At 42.3% G+C, this 15769-nt stretch overlaps 1 protein-coding gene across 1 annotated transcript; it reads right to left on the bottom strand.

Annotated features, from left to right (window-relative positions):
- Positions 1-1176: 1176 nt before the first annotated feature.
- sdha (succinate dehydrogenase complex, subunit A, flavoprotein (Fp)) lies at positions 1177-15594 on the bottom strand. Its single transcript, XM_086113533.1, has 15 exons — positions 15470-15594; positions 13705-13785; positions 13363-13524; positions 13102-13245; positions 10677-10841; positions 10415-10563; positions 8739-8863; positions 7668-7836; positions 6553-6748; positions 6313-6484; positions 5558-5676; positions 5365-5476; positions 3149-3279; positions 2955-3068; positions 1177-2105 (listed from the first exon to the last, which is right to left on the bottom strand). Exons 1-15 carry the CDS (start codon positions 15530-15532, stop codon positions 2019-2021), a joined length of 1989 nt encoding a protein of 662 aa, XP_085969659.1. The 5' UTR covers positions 15533-15594; the 3' UTR covers positions 1177-2018.
- Between the last annotated feature and the right edge of the window lie 175 nt (positions 15595-15769).

The raw sequence follows: 15769 nt of genomic DNA on the forward strand, positions 1-15769 counted from the left end.
AATAAGGTCAAACGTTACTCCGACAGGAGCTACTTCCGTATTTGGAAGCGATTTGGTTTGGGGGGGGGGGGGGGGGGCTACTTTTCACAAATACTGACACACGAAGACATTGATCTCGGGTATCGTCAAAAGTCAAGTGTGTGTTTAAAGTCAGATTTTTTTATTTTTTATTTTACATGGACAAACACACGACTGTGTTTGTCCATGTAAAATAAAAAAATCTGACTTTCGACACAAACCTTTGACGATACCCGAGATCAATGTCTTCGTGTGTCAGTATTTGTGAAAAGTAGCCCCCCCCCCAAAAAAAATCGGCTCCAAATACGGAAGTAGCTCCTGTCGTAGTAACGTTTGACCTTATTTCTATATATATATAGATATATCTATATCTATATATATATATAGAGAGAGAGAGAGAGAGAGATATTCCAGCTCCGGCCTCCCTGTGTGGAGTTTGCATGTTCTCCCCAGGCCTGCGTGGGTTTTCTCCGGGTGCTCCGGTTTCCTCCCACGTTCCAAAAACATGCATGGCAGGCTGATTGAACACACTGAATTGTCCCTAGGTGTGAGTGTGTGCGCGCATGGTTGTTCGTCTCTGTGTGCCCTGCAATTGGCTGGCACCCGGTTCAGGGTGTCCACCGCCTACTGCCCGAAGACGGCTGGGATAGGCCCCAGCTCCCCCCGCGACCCTAGTGAGGATTAAGCAGTTCGGACAATGGATGGATATATATATATATATATATATATATATATATATATATATATAGTCTATGATAACCCCGTCGTAGCTGACGTCAGATGATAGCCATCTTGCTTTGCCATTGTTTCTTCAAATTCATTTTTTTCCGCTGAAAACACTGCGAAAATACAGTGAGCGCAATACTGTTTCACCCAGACCATTCGGAATATCAGAGGGGTTCTCAAATTTGTCGTTAAATTCTTCGAATTGAACCAAACACTTTCATAATAAAACATACAGTACACGCATATTCTCTCTCTCGGGGGGGGGGGGGGGGCGTGGAATAGAGAGAGAGAGACACACACACACACACAAAAAAAGACTTGTGGTGTCCCAAGCACGCAGCACACCCTTCAGGTATTTCACTCCATTTTCACTATTTAGATTACCGGTAACATGTCGTTGTCCAGTTTTATAGCATATGAAAGGTATGTCTGTTCCTACACAATCTACCATTTATTGATATGAAGCCAAACAAGTCAGGAAAAAACAAACAAGAAACAGACACAACAGGCAAATAACTTAAGTCACCACTTCAAATGATTCTGAAAGACATGACATTAGTGTCTCAAGTGACAACACCTAATCAACCTTAATTTACACTTAGAAACCTTGATGTATGATGATAGCATGATCGATTACATATTAAGTCCATTTTTTCTTCATCAAATCAACAGTGCATCGATAACCAAGGCACTGGTTTTCTTTGACATTCATACCATCATCCATAGGCACCAATTTAGACCTGGCGAAAACTTTGAGAAGTTAAACATCTGTCAGGTATTGAAGAGAAAGCAAAGCAATAAAATCCATCACAAGTCTGAATTTCTTCATGAGTAAATGTTTGTTATTGATAGACATATACAGTATATAATAAGGTCCATTACTTGTAACTGCAAACACACCAACAGATCACAAATGTATGTTAGCCAAGGCAACAGTGAGTAAAACGAGACGACATTTTACTTGTGCGTATTGTATAATCCATTGTGTTTATTGTAGCTTTGTATTTACATGCTTAAAACCTCCCTGTGGCCTTACAGCAAAAAAATCTTGTTTAGGCTGCTGCTAATCTGAAATGTAAAAAAGAGGGAGCACAGCACCATCACAATAGCCAAGTTGGAGAGATGAAACATGTTCAAGAGGGGACACGGACATACATACAGACAATCCAAGGGAGAGTTTTCCCTCAAAATCCCGTGTACGGCATGATTTTTTTCCCCATAAATAGTTTGTGAATGAACATTTGGTGAGTACTGTCATGATTGGAGGGGTTTTCTTAGTAAGAGCGGATTGCGGGAGGGACATGGGCGCAGTCCTGTTCGTCCAGAGAGTGGTCGATGACGGGACGGTACTCCAAGGTCACCTGTGATTGGGCAAAGCATTATGCGAATTGTTGTTGAAGTAATCAAAATTATACGCTTGATACACTACTCACAAAAAAAAGTGTGTGAGTGTATACACACACACACACACACACACGTATACCTGTACATAGCAATATACACATCATTCTAATATATTCAGAGGTTGATGTGAGCATTAGTTAAAGATGTCAACATAAATTCTGGTGATCATTGATCGCAGTTTTGGCACATGAGGCAGCGTTTAAATTCCTACATTACGGGTTTAGCCTGTCATGTTGCATCACTGTATGGCACGTGAGAAAGAACCTATTACGTTAGCGTCGGCAATTAAAGAGGCGTTTGAACAGTTTAGTACAAGATTCCATGGGAGCCATAAACTGTTTGGAAATCTAAAAAGAATATATTCTTTTCCTTTTCAATTCTAAAGAAGACCATTGCTGAAATGGGTCAAAGCTATATGTCAGCCCATCTGCCATATTTCATGTGGTTTTAATATGAGATAGAAATTTGGCAAATCATATCGTAAAACTGAGGTAGGATAACATCATCCAATCAAAATAAATAATTCCGTATGAATCCAAGGAGGGAGCATATTCACAATTTGCCACATCCAATACGGCTGCGGCGTCGACGTACTCAAGAAAGCGTCTTTGTATCTGGAATGTAAATGTTGTCTATGATAATACTTGATTGCGGTTGTTGCAAAAGGCGCCATTCTAGATGCAATTGGCAGTGCTACGCAAACGTATGGAGCAAAGTAAGTGATGGCTCGTCATTAGGGTATTAATGGCATTGGGAATTCCATCTCTACATTTACATCCACACATACAGACACGCACACACGGTACCTTGCCAGTTTTGGGGTCGACATAGGACATAGTGTGTTTCCTCCAGTGCTGGTCGAAGGGCTTTTTCTTTTGACCTTGCAAGGGCTTTGAGTAATCGTACTCATCAATGCGATCCTGTGATCAAAAAGAGAATGAATGTCAGAGGAGGAGGAAGAAGGGTGCCTGCCGCCCCCGCCCTCTACTAGAACATAGACCTTGAAGTCCTCTCTGGCATGAGCTCCCCGACTCTCCTTCCTCTGTTCAGCCGAATGAATGGTCTGGACAGCATTCAGCATTAGATTCTGCAGTTCCAGTGTTTCCACCAGGTCCGTGTTCCACACAATGCCTGACGAGGACAACAGTCGCAGTGGGAATTAGAAACTGGAAACAAGAATCTTTCATTCAGGTTCAAACTACAGAAGCAGGGAGGAAGATGGAGCAATGCATTGCAATTGACATGTCACTAAGAATATTAACTTTCCAACCACATACTAGAAAAAGCTCAGTTACATGTCACCCAAAGTCAATCTTCAACACGCATGGCTATTCAGTGACCCCTGTGGTTCGGCACTCGCAAATTCTCTTTTAGGATCCGACTCACTCGCCACGCTGCACTGCAATGCACTGCCTTTTGCTCCATTCACATTGCAGCGCAACTGCAAATTTTGCCCATATGTGAAACAAATCAGATTTTTTTTTCACGCAGTGAGAAACAGTACAATTCTGATTTGTTTCCAAATGTGACCTGGGCCTCTTTCGTATGTGGGGAAAAAAATGGTGTGTGTATTCGATGTGTCTGCAGTATCGACAGTCACACGCACACATCCGACCTGTAAGTCATCAAAAGCCGCCCAGTATTTTCAGAGATGAGCACTTTACCCTATTTTGCCGATACATCCTCCGTCCGCGGCCTGGGCACCCTTCTGTCACCTTCCTCCCCTCCATATTCATATAATAATTTTCCTCAGTCCTCATCCTATTCAAGCGCTTCTGTCCTTACATGTCACCAGTCCGCGTCAACCCCCGCACAACATAGCAAGCTTTCTTGACTGGCTGGATTGAGTTGTTTACAACTGTTGAATTCAACTCCAGTCTCCCAATTTAGAGACACTGCCCCGGATGTCCGCAGGATGATGTGGAGCAGGGGTAGGGAACTCCGGTTCCTAGAGAGCCAGATCCTGCCTGTTTTAGATCCCTCCCTATTCCAACACACCTGATTCCAAATGATCAGCTCATCAGGAAGCGCTGTCGAGGCTTGAAACCATCATGAACAATTGAATCAGATCTGTTGGGAGTAGGGAGGGCTCTAAAACAGGCAGGAAATGGCTCTCGAGGAACCCGAGTTCCTTCCCCCTGATGTAAAGGCCTGTCAGTCAGGGAAGCCCCACAAAATCCAGAACCTTTACAAAGCACCTCAACAATGGAGGCATGGAAAATGGTCCACCCAGACTCAATGTCCTCTGCCTCTCCCGGCATGTGGGAGAAGTTCTGCTGCAGGTGGAAGTTGTAACTCTTCCTAACAAGGGATTCTGCCAGACGTTCCCAGTAAACCCTCACAATACGTTTGGGTCTGCCAGGGCGGACCTCCACTATCAGAGCCACCCTACATTAGTTGACAGCTCTGCCTCTCTCTTCACCAAAACAGGGAGTAATAAGTATGCCCACACTTGCTCAGCGCCTCTCACCGTGGGCAAAACTCCAGAGTGGAAGAGTGTTGTCCAAACCCTCTTGAGAGGACTGGTACTAAAGCCCGAGCTGTGTGTGGAGGTGAGCCTGACTATAACTAGTCGGAACTTCTCTGCCTTGCACACCCAACTCGAGCTCCTTCCCTGCCAGAGAGGTGACATTTCATGTCCCTAGAGCTAGTTTCTGTAGCCAGGGATTTGACCACCAAGGCCTTTTGCAGCCGCCCAGCTCACAAAGCACCCGACCCCTTCGGCCCCTCCCACAGGTGGTGAGCCCATGGGAAGAGAGACTCACTCACATTACCCTTTAGGGCTGTGCCCGGCCGGGCCGCATGGGTGCAGGCCCAGCCACCAGGCACTCGCCAGTGAGCCCCACCTCCAAGCCTCCATGTCTGGGCAAGGGAAAAGAAAGGGGACTATGAGCCGTGCTTTGTCTTGTCCCTCACTTCTGATCTGTTTGCAATGATGTGACCCTCCCAGGGGTGTAAAGCTCCAGACAACTTAGCTACTCCTCACTGGGACACGCAAACCTGCCACCACAGTAAGGTGATGGCTTCATATAAAAATAAAGCAATACAGCTGCAGAAGTGAAGCGCAATATGATTAGGGAAGACAATGTACACTTGTGCTTTTCTTGAAAAAAGAATTAAGGGCATTTTTGTGTGAATCCAAACATTTGATTGGCAGTGTGCATAAAATATATTGAATATTAATATTCACCAAAACTTGTTTTACATGAAATCTACCTCTGTCAAAAGTCTTGATATCTTCCATGGTCTGGTAAATTGTATCCAATTTGTCACATCCCTCCTTCAGAACAGAACCGGTACGGAACACGGCAGCATGAGCTTGCATGGCCTGGGTAGAAGTACAAAAAGGAATTAATTGTACATAGCATGTCTTTCAATGTGTGTGTGTGTACATTCATTGTGTGCATACCTTCTGCATGTTGAGCCTTATTTCAGAGGTTCTCATGCTTCCATTGGCAAACCTCATCTTATCAAGGTTGGCCACAGACTCTTCGCCTGCACTGGACTGAAGAGGGGAAAGCGCCTCTCCTTGCGGGGGAAAAACAAAACAAAACCACCGCGTCAGCACAACGTTAAACTCAACTCAATTCACTTTCAGTTGTAAAACACTGGGAAAAAATAACCACAACAAAAACATAGAGCGGTACGGGAATAAAAAAATCAAACAAAAATGGTATAAGACAATACAACAATTTTGACGGGAAAAAAAAAATATGTATGACAATACAATAAGGGCTCTGAGTGTCATACTATGTTGAATGCTGAATTAGTTTTAGAGTAGGTTTTTAAAATTGAAAAGCAAAGGGGCTTGTCTAATGTGCTCCGGGAGGGCGTTCAGTCGTTAGGGAGCGATAACAGTAAAAGCCCTCCCCTCTCTAAAATTAATAACCCCTTTATATTTTCACAGTCAGTGGAATTGTTTTGAGTATAAATCATACGGGTCAAGAAAAAAAATAACATTGAAATATGAAAAATCAGGCATGTTTTGTTCTGGATTTAAAAACAAAATCGCCACTTTCTCGGTTTTCAAATTCCAATTGAAAATGGAAAGAGTAAATGAGACATTGGTTCACAATATTTCTTGGGCATAAATACAATGGGGGGGGGGGGGGTATGGTAATATATGATTTTCTGTAACACATGATTCCTCCCCCATGTCCTCACCAGGTTTGTGCTCCTCAGCGATGGTGAGCGCGCAGGCTCGGCCAAAGACCACCAGGTCCAGAAGAGAGTTAGCGCCCAGTCGGTTGGCACCGTGAACACTTGCACAGGCAGCCTCTCCACAGGCGTACAGTCCGCGAACCACTTTATCCTCGCCGTTAGTATGAGTGATCACCTGATGGGTGCAAAAGATCCACAATGCTTACAGTTGCAGAAGAGTGGTGTGTGAAAAACGTGACTTACCTGGCCCTTGTAGTTTGTAGGTATGCCTCCCATGTTGTAGTGGACGGTGGGCAGGACGGGGATAGGTTCTTTAGTGACGTCCACTCCGGCAAAGATCATTGCCGTCTCGGAGATGCCGGGCAGCCTCGTGGCGAGCTGCTGAGGAGGCAGGTGGTGTAGCTGCAAATATACGTGGTCCTTCTCTGGACCCACACCCCTGAAGGGAAACACACACACACACACACACACAAAATAATACTTTTTATCAACACGTCCGACATATAAAGAGTTCTGCGCTCGTAAAAGAACGTTTTTAATACTTCCTCAAGCCTGATTTTGAGTTGTATGCCGTCAATGCAGGACTATATTGCTCCGCCACATGCTCGACTGCAGTGATTTTCTCCATCTGCATCGACTAGATGTAGATGCAGCCTCATTCAGGGCAAGAAGAGGCCAAAAAAGGTCCCCAGCTACGCTCCAGTAATAGTCGTCGTTCGCACAGAGCAGAGAGAATATGTCTCCGAGTATTGTGGTATGCTCTGTATGTGTTACTGTTCCGTGTGTACAGCAGCAACTGTGTGACGGTTTATCAGAACATCATTTCAGTTCGCCCTTCTATTGCATTTCGCATTATGTTTGCATTCAGTTCAGACTTTTGTGAGACATTATATGGTTTGGTTAAATGTTTTGTTGTTGAATGTACAATGTTTAATAGCTTTTTTTCTTTTATGTGTCGGCTTTACAGTAAACTAACTGGGACTGACAAAAAGCTTGACACAAGCACACAATGGCTTTTTATTTGGAGAACTGTACCAATGAGAGAGCGAGAAAAGGCACTAAGAATACTTCAAAAAGTGTGTTTTAATGAAATGTGTTTAAAGATTGTGGCAAGCTTTAAAAATAAATATCTGTCTCTCAATATCACGGATTATCATCTATTCCCCACAATAAACTGGACTGCGGCTTTCGCCAAAAAAGCAAAATTAAACCAAGCAACATCGACAGGATGCCTTTATAGCGAACCATTTTCAAGCAACTAACTTTTGAAAAAGTGACATAAACACTGAATATTTCATTGGAAAAAATGGCGCCAAAAGGGTTCAGCAGTGGCAAGCTTCGAGAAGGTGATCACTTACCTGCCCTCTCTGATCTCAATGGTCATGGAGCGAGACACCACATCTCTCGATGCCAGGTCCTTGGCGTTGGGTGCATAGCGCTCCATGAAGCGCTCGCCCTCACTGTTTATCAGGATGCCTCCCTCGCCACGGCAGCCCTCGGTGATCAGACAACCGGCTCCATAGATCCCTGGAGAAATGCAGATGTAGCAATAACGGTGTGAATTAAACTGCAAATAAGATGTATCGATGCAACCCTTCGAAATAGCGTAGAATTCCCGGAAGAGTGCATCCGTTGACACTGACACAAGCCGTGTTAACAATTTCACTCATTAAGGCGATTACACGGGTAACAATTATTTAGCAAATCAAATAATTCACACATAATCATGTCAATGGAAAGAAATTAACTGTAAAGACTGTGCTCATTTGACCAATCGGAGAGGAGTTTACTTTACTTACATTTGCACTCTTCTCTACATAATTTGTTTCTTTCCAAAAGCTTTTTGTAATAAATTTGCTCAAATAATTGCTTGCTATTTGAGACACGGTTAGTATTAAATTATGAACAATTTAAGGAGAACTCTGAAACAGCAACAAAATTAGGCGGGGCTTGAAGTGAGGAAGGTCTGTTACTGGAGTTCCATGTAAACAAAGTGTAGAATGAGTATTTGAATGAAAGTCACAAGATGAAATATCAGTGAGACATAAATAGCAAACTGAAATGTGATTATGACAACCACATAGAATGTGGTCATTAAAGGTAGTATTTACGTCTAAAAAGGGGAGAGAATTTTATTATACACAATTAGCCTACAAAATGACTGGAATGACCAACAAATCCATGATGCTGGTGTTTAACTCGTATGTGAATTTTTATGCGATTTTTTTTCTCTTCCTCTTTGAGTCATTTGCCAACACACACACACACACACACACACACACACACACACACACACACACACACACACACAAGATACCTGTCTACATAAATAAGACAGGAGGAGTCATGCAATTGCTAATGTGTTTGTGTAAAAACAAAAAGTGACACTGAGTTGTATGTTCAATGTGTGTCTTGTCTCGTCTTCTCACCAGTGGGATGGAACTGTACAAACTCCAAATCCTGGCAGGGCAGTCCTGCTCTGGTCACCATGGCATTTCCATCGCCAGTACTTGTGTGAGCAGATGTGCAGCTGAAATAGGTTCGACCGTAACCCCTGGAAACAGAAATTGTTTAGTTTACACATCACATGCAGTGTTGTGAAAAAGTATTTGACTCCTTCCTGATTTCCTTCCTGTGTTCTTTGCATATTTATCACACACAAATGGTTTCAGTTCATCTCACCGATATTATTATCATACGGAGACAATGCAAGGAAAAAAAAAAAGCATTTACTAAATCCCACTTTAATTTATTAAGGCACAAAAAACAAATCCAAACTTACCTGTGCCAATGTGAATATGTAATTGCGACCTGAACCTATAAATGGGTTGTGCCACCCTTGACAGAAAAACTGAAATCAAGCGTTTGCGAAAATTGGTGAAGAGTCTTTCACATCGCCGTGGAGAAACTTTGGCCCACTTTTCTTCGCAGTATTGCATCAACTCTGCCATATTAGAGGGTGTTCTAGCGTGAACTGTTTGCTTAAGGTCACACCACTGCATCTCAATTGGATTCAAATCCGGACTTTGACTTTTCTTTTTTTTTTTTTAAGACATTCAGAGGTGGGCTTGCTGGTGTGTTCCGGATCATTGTCCTGCTACATGATCCAAGAGCGCTTGGGTTTGAAGATGCAAACTGATTGTCAGACGTTCTCCTTTAGGATTTTCTGGTAGACAGCAGAATTCATTGTCCCATCAATCATCAAAGTGTCCTGGTACCGAGTTAGCAAAGCAGCCACAGAACATCAGACTGCCACCACCATGCTTCACTCTTGGTATGATGCTCTTTTCATCAAATGCTCTGCCATTTTTACCCCAGACGTAACGGTGCGCATATCTTCCAAAAAGTTCAATTTCTGACTCATCAGTCCACAGAATGTTATTCTAAAAGTCCTGAGGACCATCGAGATGAGATGTCTTTAGGCAAATGTGAGATGAGTCTTCGTGTTTTTTGGACAGCAGGAGTTTTAGCCTGGGAAGTCTCCCATGGATGCCAATTTTGGTCAGTGTCTTTCTTATGCTAGAGTCGTGAACGCTGACTTGAACTGAGGTCGGCGAGGCCTGGAGTTCTTTGGGTGTTGTTCTAGGCTCTATTGCGACTTCCTGAATTAGTCATCGTGGCACTCCTGGAGTAATTTTAGCTGGTCAACCACTCCTAGGAATGCTTCAGACTATTCTCAGTTTTCTCCATTTGTGGATAATGGCTCGGACAATGGTTTTCTGAAGCCCGACAGTCTTGGAAATTGATTTTTAACTATTTCCATACTCATAGAGTTAAATAACCTTTTTTTCTTTGGATTGAAATTAAACTCGGCGTTCCCCAAAGTGTCGTTCGTCACAGTTCCTTTGTGATTTAACAAGGGGGGCAAGGAAATTACTTTTTCACATACGGGCATGTAGTTTGGGATTTTTTCTGTGACTTAATTAAGTCGGTATTTCGCAACTACCTTGGGTAGTTTCTGTGGGATACTAAAATTGGTTTGAACTGAAACCTTTGTGTGTGATAAATATGCAAAGAACACAGAAAACAGGAAGGGGGCAAATACTTTTTCACAGCACTGTACACATTGAAACATAAAAGTACCCAGCTCTTTATGTGTGTTTACCCAGTAGCAATGACAGTATTCTGAGCTCTGAAGCGATGGATAGATCCATCCTCCATGCAGAGCGCGATCACGCCTTTGCACTCGCCATTTTCCATCAGCAGGTCCAGCGCAAAATACTCTACAAAGTAGCTGGTGTCGTAACGCAGCGACTGAACATAAAACAAAATGAAGACAAGGCTCCATGTTCAAGGTGCTCTTATTAAGGTTTGTCCAAATGGTCTTTCTCTATTCCAAAGTGATAACAGTAAAATGAGTAGCATACCCGCCCATAAAGAGTGTGAAGCAGCGAATGTCCAGTCCTGTCTGCGACACAGCAGCAGCGGTGGGCTTGGCCTCCTTTGCCGTATTTGAGACTCTGACCTCCAAATGCCCTTTGGTAGATCTTACCATCTTCCGTGCGGCTAAAAGGCATGCCAAAGTTCTCCAACTAGGGGAGAGATATGGGGATTTAACATCCTGTTTTGGGGTTACCTGATTAGAGGTAGAATCCATCTGAAACTTCAAATTCGAGAGAATATCATGAATTTCGATACACAAAGCGTAAGCTTTGTAAAAGTCTATACACCATTTTTCAGATACAAGGATTTTGTTATATAAAATAATTGGACCAAGATCAATATAGACCCTTTGAAAAAAAATTTTTTAACATCATGGAGAAGTAAATTTATTTCCATAATTCGATTCAAAAAGTTAAGATTTCATAGAATATAGATTCAGGGTCCACAATTTAAACGATTTGCTTTCATTTTTTTAGTTTCACAAATACTGGGTTTCCAGTTGATAAAACCCATAAAAACAGGAATTTAAAAAATTTGAATACTGTGGAGAAATTAGACCAAATTTTGCGGGGCATGAATGTTGTAAAGTGAGTGTCACATGTGTCATCAAATTGCTCCAGTTTGATCCAATTTGGAGAAGACTGCAGACTTGACCATTGGCCAGAAGACCATTGTTGATACACTCCATAGGTCTGGTACCAATTAACCGCAAAAACAAGGGATACTGTACTTTAAATCAAATACCGTAAATTCCGGGCTACAGACCGCACCTGATGAAGAGCCGCATGCTCAGATTTATGAAGAAAAATCAATTTTGTAATTATATGCGCCACACCGTACTATAAACCGCTGGCCAATGAGTAGGCGGGGATTTGCTTCTGCGTCCCTGCCGCCGTGGAGCGCCTCCGGGCGAGGCTGCTGACGCAGTCCCCCGCTGAACCCCCGCAGAAAAAAACCCGCAAAATTTCTTAAGGTTAAAATAATCTCCATATTTTTATGAGCATGATAAATGCATTTGCACAACGAAATTACGCTGAAACACATCATAAGAGGCCAGACAAAGAGAGATCTTGATGCGCATTTGCGTAATTACGAGGAGAAATACTGCAGCCCACGAGGCTTTAAATAGAATAATGCAAATCATATAAATGGGAAAAGATATATGAAATTATTTCTATAGTGAGCCGCTTAAAAATGATCATCGTTGGCAGCTTTAGGCCCGATGCTGCGCGGCTCAAAACACAGGTAAAATGTGTTCTCTCGTGGCCGCTTGTTTTCAGTATGGGGGGGGGGGGGGGGGGGGTCACCTTTTTTAATTACAGTCCGAGTGAGAGGCAAATCAAATGTCAGAGGGTCTTCGTCCATATTTATTATTTCATCTGGGCTGATGGAATTCTCCGCTATCTTTGTTTGTGTGAAGGTGCGGAACGAAGCAAGTTTGTCCTCGTAATTGGGAGGGAGCTGCTGACACAACGTCGTGCGTGCCCTAACAGACAGGCTTTTCCGTTTCATGAATCTATAACACCACGACGGCCCACCTTTAAAACCTTTAAAAGCTTTGGTTGTCTTTTTACACTGGCTCAGTTCTTCTTGCCGGAGCCTCCACCTTCGCACCATCGACTCGTCGATGCCAAGATTACGGGCAGCAGCTTGATTTCCTTATTTAACTGCCAGAGTGATCGCTTTTAGTTTAAAAGCTGCATCATATGCTTTTCGTCTGGTATTCTCCATGTTGATCAGGGTTAGAAGAAAGACTGAAATAAGAAAGTTGTGATTACCGGTAATCATACAATTTCATTGGACCCCTGTGTACTACTCATTCATTTTATTGGTCGACTGTTGCCAGGTAACACATTTTTCCCCCGCTACGGCAAAAAGAGCGGAAGTTGTGATTAGTCATACAATCTCATTGGACCTCAGTGAAAGACTCATTCATTTTATTGGTCCATGTTTTTCCCGCGATGGAAAAAAAAATTAAAAAGCCGCTTCATATTACACGCCGCAGTGTTGAAAGTGTGGAAAAAAGTAGCGGCTTGTAATCCGGAATTTACGGTACATTGTGGCGTGATACAATTAATAATCATGAAAACTAAACAAACGCTTTGAAAAATACTTTCAGGAATGGGCTATGGAAAATAAAAAATCTCTCTCATATATCAACCAGTACTGTATATTGATGCATTAATTTAATTAGGGTAAGTAATACATTTCAATAAATTCATAGTACTTGTTTCTTTTTTTTTTAATCTACAGTATACATTTAGAATTTTTTTTTTTAATCTGTGTCTGTGAACCAGTGTCAAACATATAACAATGCTCAGTTTTGATTGACAATGTCAGAGAGATACTACTGAATAATACAACAGATTTGTTGCAGTTATTTGAATTTAAACGAGTATCGGTCTTTACCTCCACGACAGCTGCGGGAGCCTGCTCTGTCATGTAGTGGATGGCATCCTGGTCCCCGAGCCAATCAGAACCCTTCACAGTGTCGTAGAAATGCCACCTCCAGTCATCATTCTCCATGTTGCCGAGAGCTGCATTGATTCCACCCTAAAAATATAGATTATTCAATTTATTTCACAAATACTATTCGATTTATTTAAATTACTTAATATATATAATCTAGGGAGCCATATTGGGTGGAACATTTTAAAATGAGTACTCTACCTGTGCCGCGACAGTGTGAGACCTAGTGGGGAAAAGCTTTGTGACACAGGCAGTGTTAAAGCCAGCCTCAGACAGGCCAAAAGCTGCCCGGAGTCCCGCTCCTCCAGCACCAACCACCACGGCATCAAACTCGTGATCTACAACTGGGTACTGATTGGAGACCTGAAGAGAGCAAGTAAAAGCACTTCAATCTTCGAGAAAAAAAACAAAAACAAAAAACTTAGATATACACTGCCTTCAGACTGTTTACAGTGACCCAGAATAGCATCATGATGTTAAATGAAGCAATATATTCCAGCTATTCAGTTGTATTTGTTTGTGTAGATGATTATTTTAACTCACATCATCAGAAACTTTTGCATTTGTCTTGCCATAGATGGAAAAGTGCAAATTCCTCGAACCTTGAACTCCTGTCACAGGGACCTGGCAGCAAAAAAGAAAATCTTTATTAATTACAAGACTACACAGGAATCAAAGATTACAGAATTACACCATTAAATTAGGATATTCAAATATGTGAGTAACTCTGTCCGCTCACACATGTAAACAGGTTATTCCGAATATTTCAGAAACCGGAATTTTGAACTTAACCCGAATATCAACAGCATGTAGACGTAGTCAATGTGATCACATCACAAGAAATACACTTATGATTGGGGGACTGGCCGATGAGACACTACTTCAGCGACCAATGTACAATTAAAAGGTAAGCATACATAAATCTTCTGATGAAAAACATTAAGATAATGATTGTGGATTGAAATGAAGGGCACATTTTAGGAACGCTTTGAACATACTTAATTTAGGGTCATTAAGTATGTCATTAAGTGTTCCTGACTTCTATAGATCCATCCATCCATTTTCTTATCCGCTTTTCCTCACAAGGGCCGTGGGGCGTACTGGAGCCCATCCCAGCTGTCTTCGGGCAGTAGGTGGGGTACACCCTGAACTGATTGCCAGCGAGTTTCAGGGCACATAGAGACCAACACCAATCCACGCTCACACTAACTTCTCGGGACAATTTAGAGGTGTCAATTAACCTACCATGCATGATTTTGGAATGTGGGAGGAAACCTGAGTACCAGGAGAAAACCCACGCTGGCACGCGGAGGACATGCAAACTCCACACAGGAAGGCTGGAGTCGGAATCGAACCCTGCACCTCTGCACTATGAGGCCGACACGTTCCTGACTTGATTTGAATTTTTAGCAAAGGAATAATTGTTAGCAGGTCGTCGTGCATTTCAAATGTTTTAAATAAGAAATATATGCCAAATACTGCCAAGTTAGGGAACAGATCATTACTCAGACAATGTTGTTATTTTGAGCATAGCCTGACTATTGCTTCAGCAGTAATAGCGTTTTGGAGTTATCCAAATGTAAACATTGGATGAACGGGGAAAGAAGTGCAGACTAATGTATATTCGAAGATGTCTTTTTGATTTAAAAAACGTGTGGGAAAACAGACTGACCATATCGTGAACCTTCCAGCCAAACGGTGAGGCTGAATGCAATGTTTGGAAAAAAAGGCTACGCTGCTGGCCCCTGCTGTAATGCATCTAGATGAGTGCTACAGTCGCTCACAAAGTCAGATTTCGAAGAGCTACGACACAGTTTACAGAATTATGATGTATGTTATGTCTACATACACCTCTCAACTAATATAATAATAGGTCTCCACACAATGTTTTTAGTATGTAGTGGATCCTAAACATTTTAAGTAATGCTCAGTAAACAACTAAGCTAACAACAAAAGCTACAATCCTTCCCACAAGGACAACGAAGTAAACAGGTTCTTGTCATTTCGGAGAATAAGTCCTGTTCAGACATAATTGAAATACAAACATATGTGGATGGTCTGAAAGTAACGGTAACAGAACATACGCTTTGTTGGCCTTTCAAAAGCCTACTTTCACTGCAGAGCTAGTGTCACATTGAAGCAGCCCTTAGCTACATAACGCAGGTTATGCAAGTCAGACGTCTACCAGTTACAAAAGCAATGCAGCTACAGACATTGTGTGATTCGTCGTGTGGCACAAAAAAAACCTACATTAATTTGCTACTTGGCACAGAAGGTAACGAAACATCCTAAACGTAGTCGTACTCACGGCCTTCCTGCAGTAAAGTAACTTCTTTGAGAGGAGGCGAGAAGCAGCTTGAACACCAGCCATGTTTTCAATCAGAGGAGTGTTGCAGACACATCAGAGCGAAGGTGGAGACTGACTTATTCCGTGGCACTGGAATATTCCACCGTCTGGTAAACAGGGGTGACATTAGATCTAAGATTTTATTGCAACCATTTTTAAAGCATTTTCAGCAGCTCATTTTACTATATAACTATGTTAAGGCACAATTTAAGTGAACCATTTTTGTACATGTGCTCATTATGTCACGGAATAGAAAATATT

This window comes from Hippocampus guttulatus, chromosome 6 (assembly GCF_054856545.1).
Source record: "Hippocampus guttulatus isolate MCC_2025c chromosome 6, RoL_Hgut_1.0, whole genome shotgun sequence".
In the NCBI taxonomy this organism is placed as follows: Eukaryota; Metazoa; Chordata; class Actinopteri; order Syngnathiformes; family Syngnathidae; genus Hippocampus; species Hippocampus guttulatus.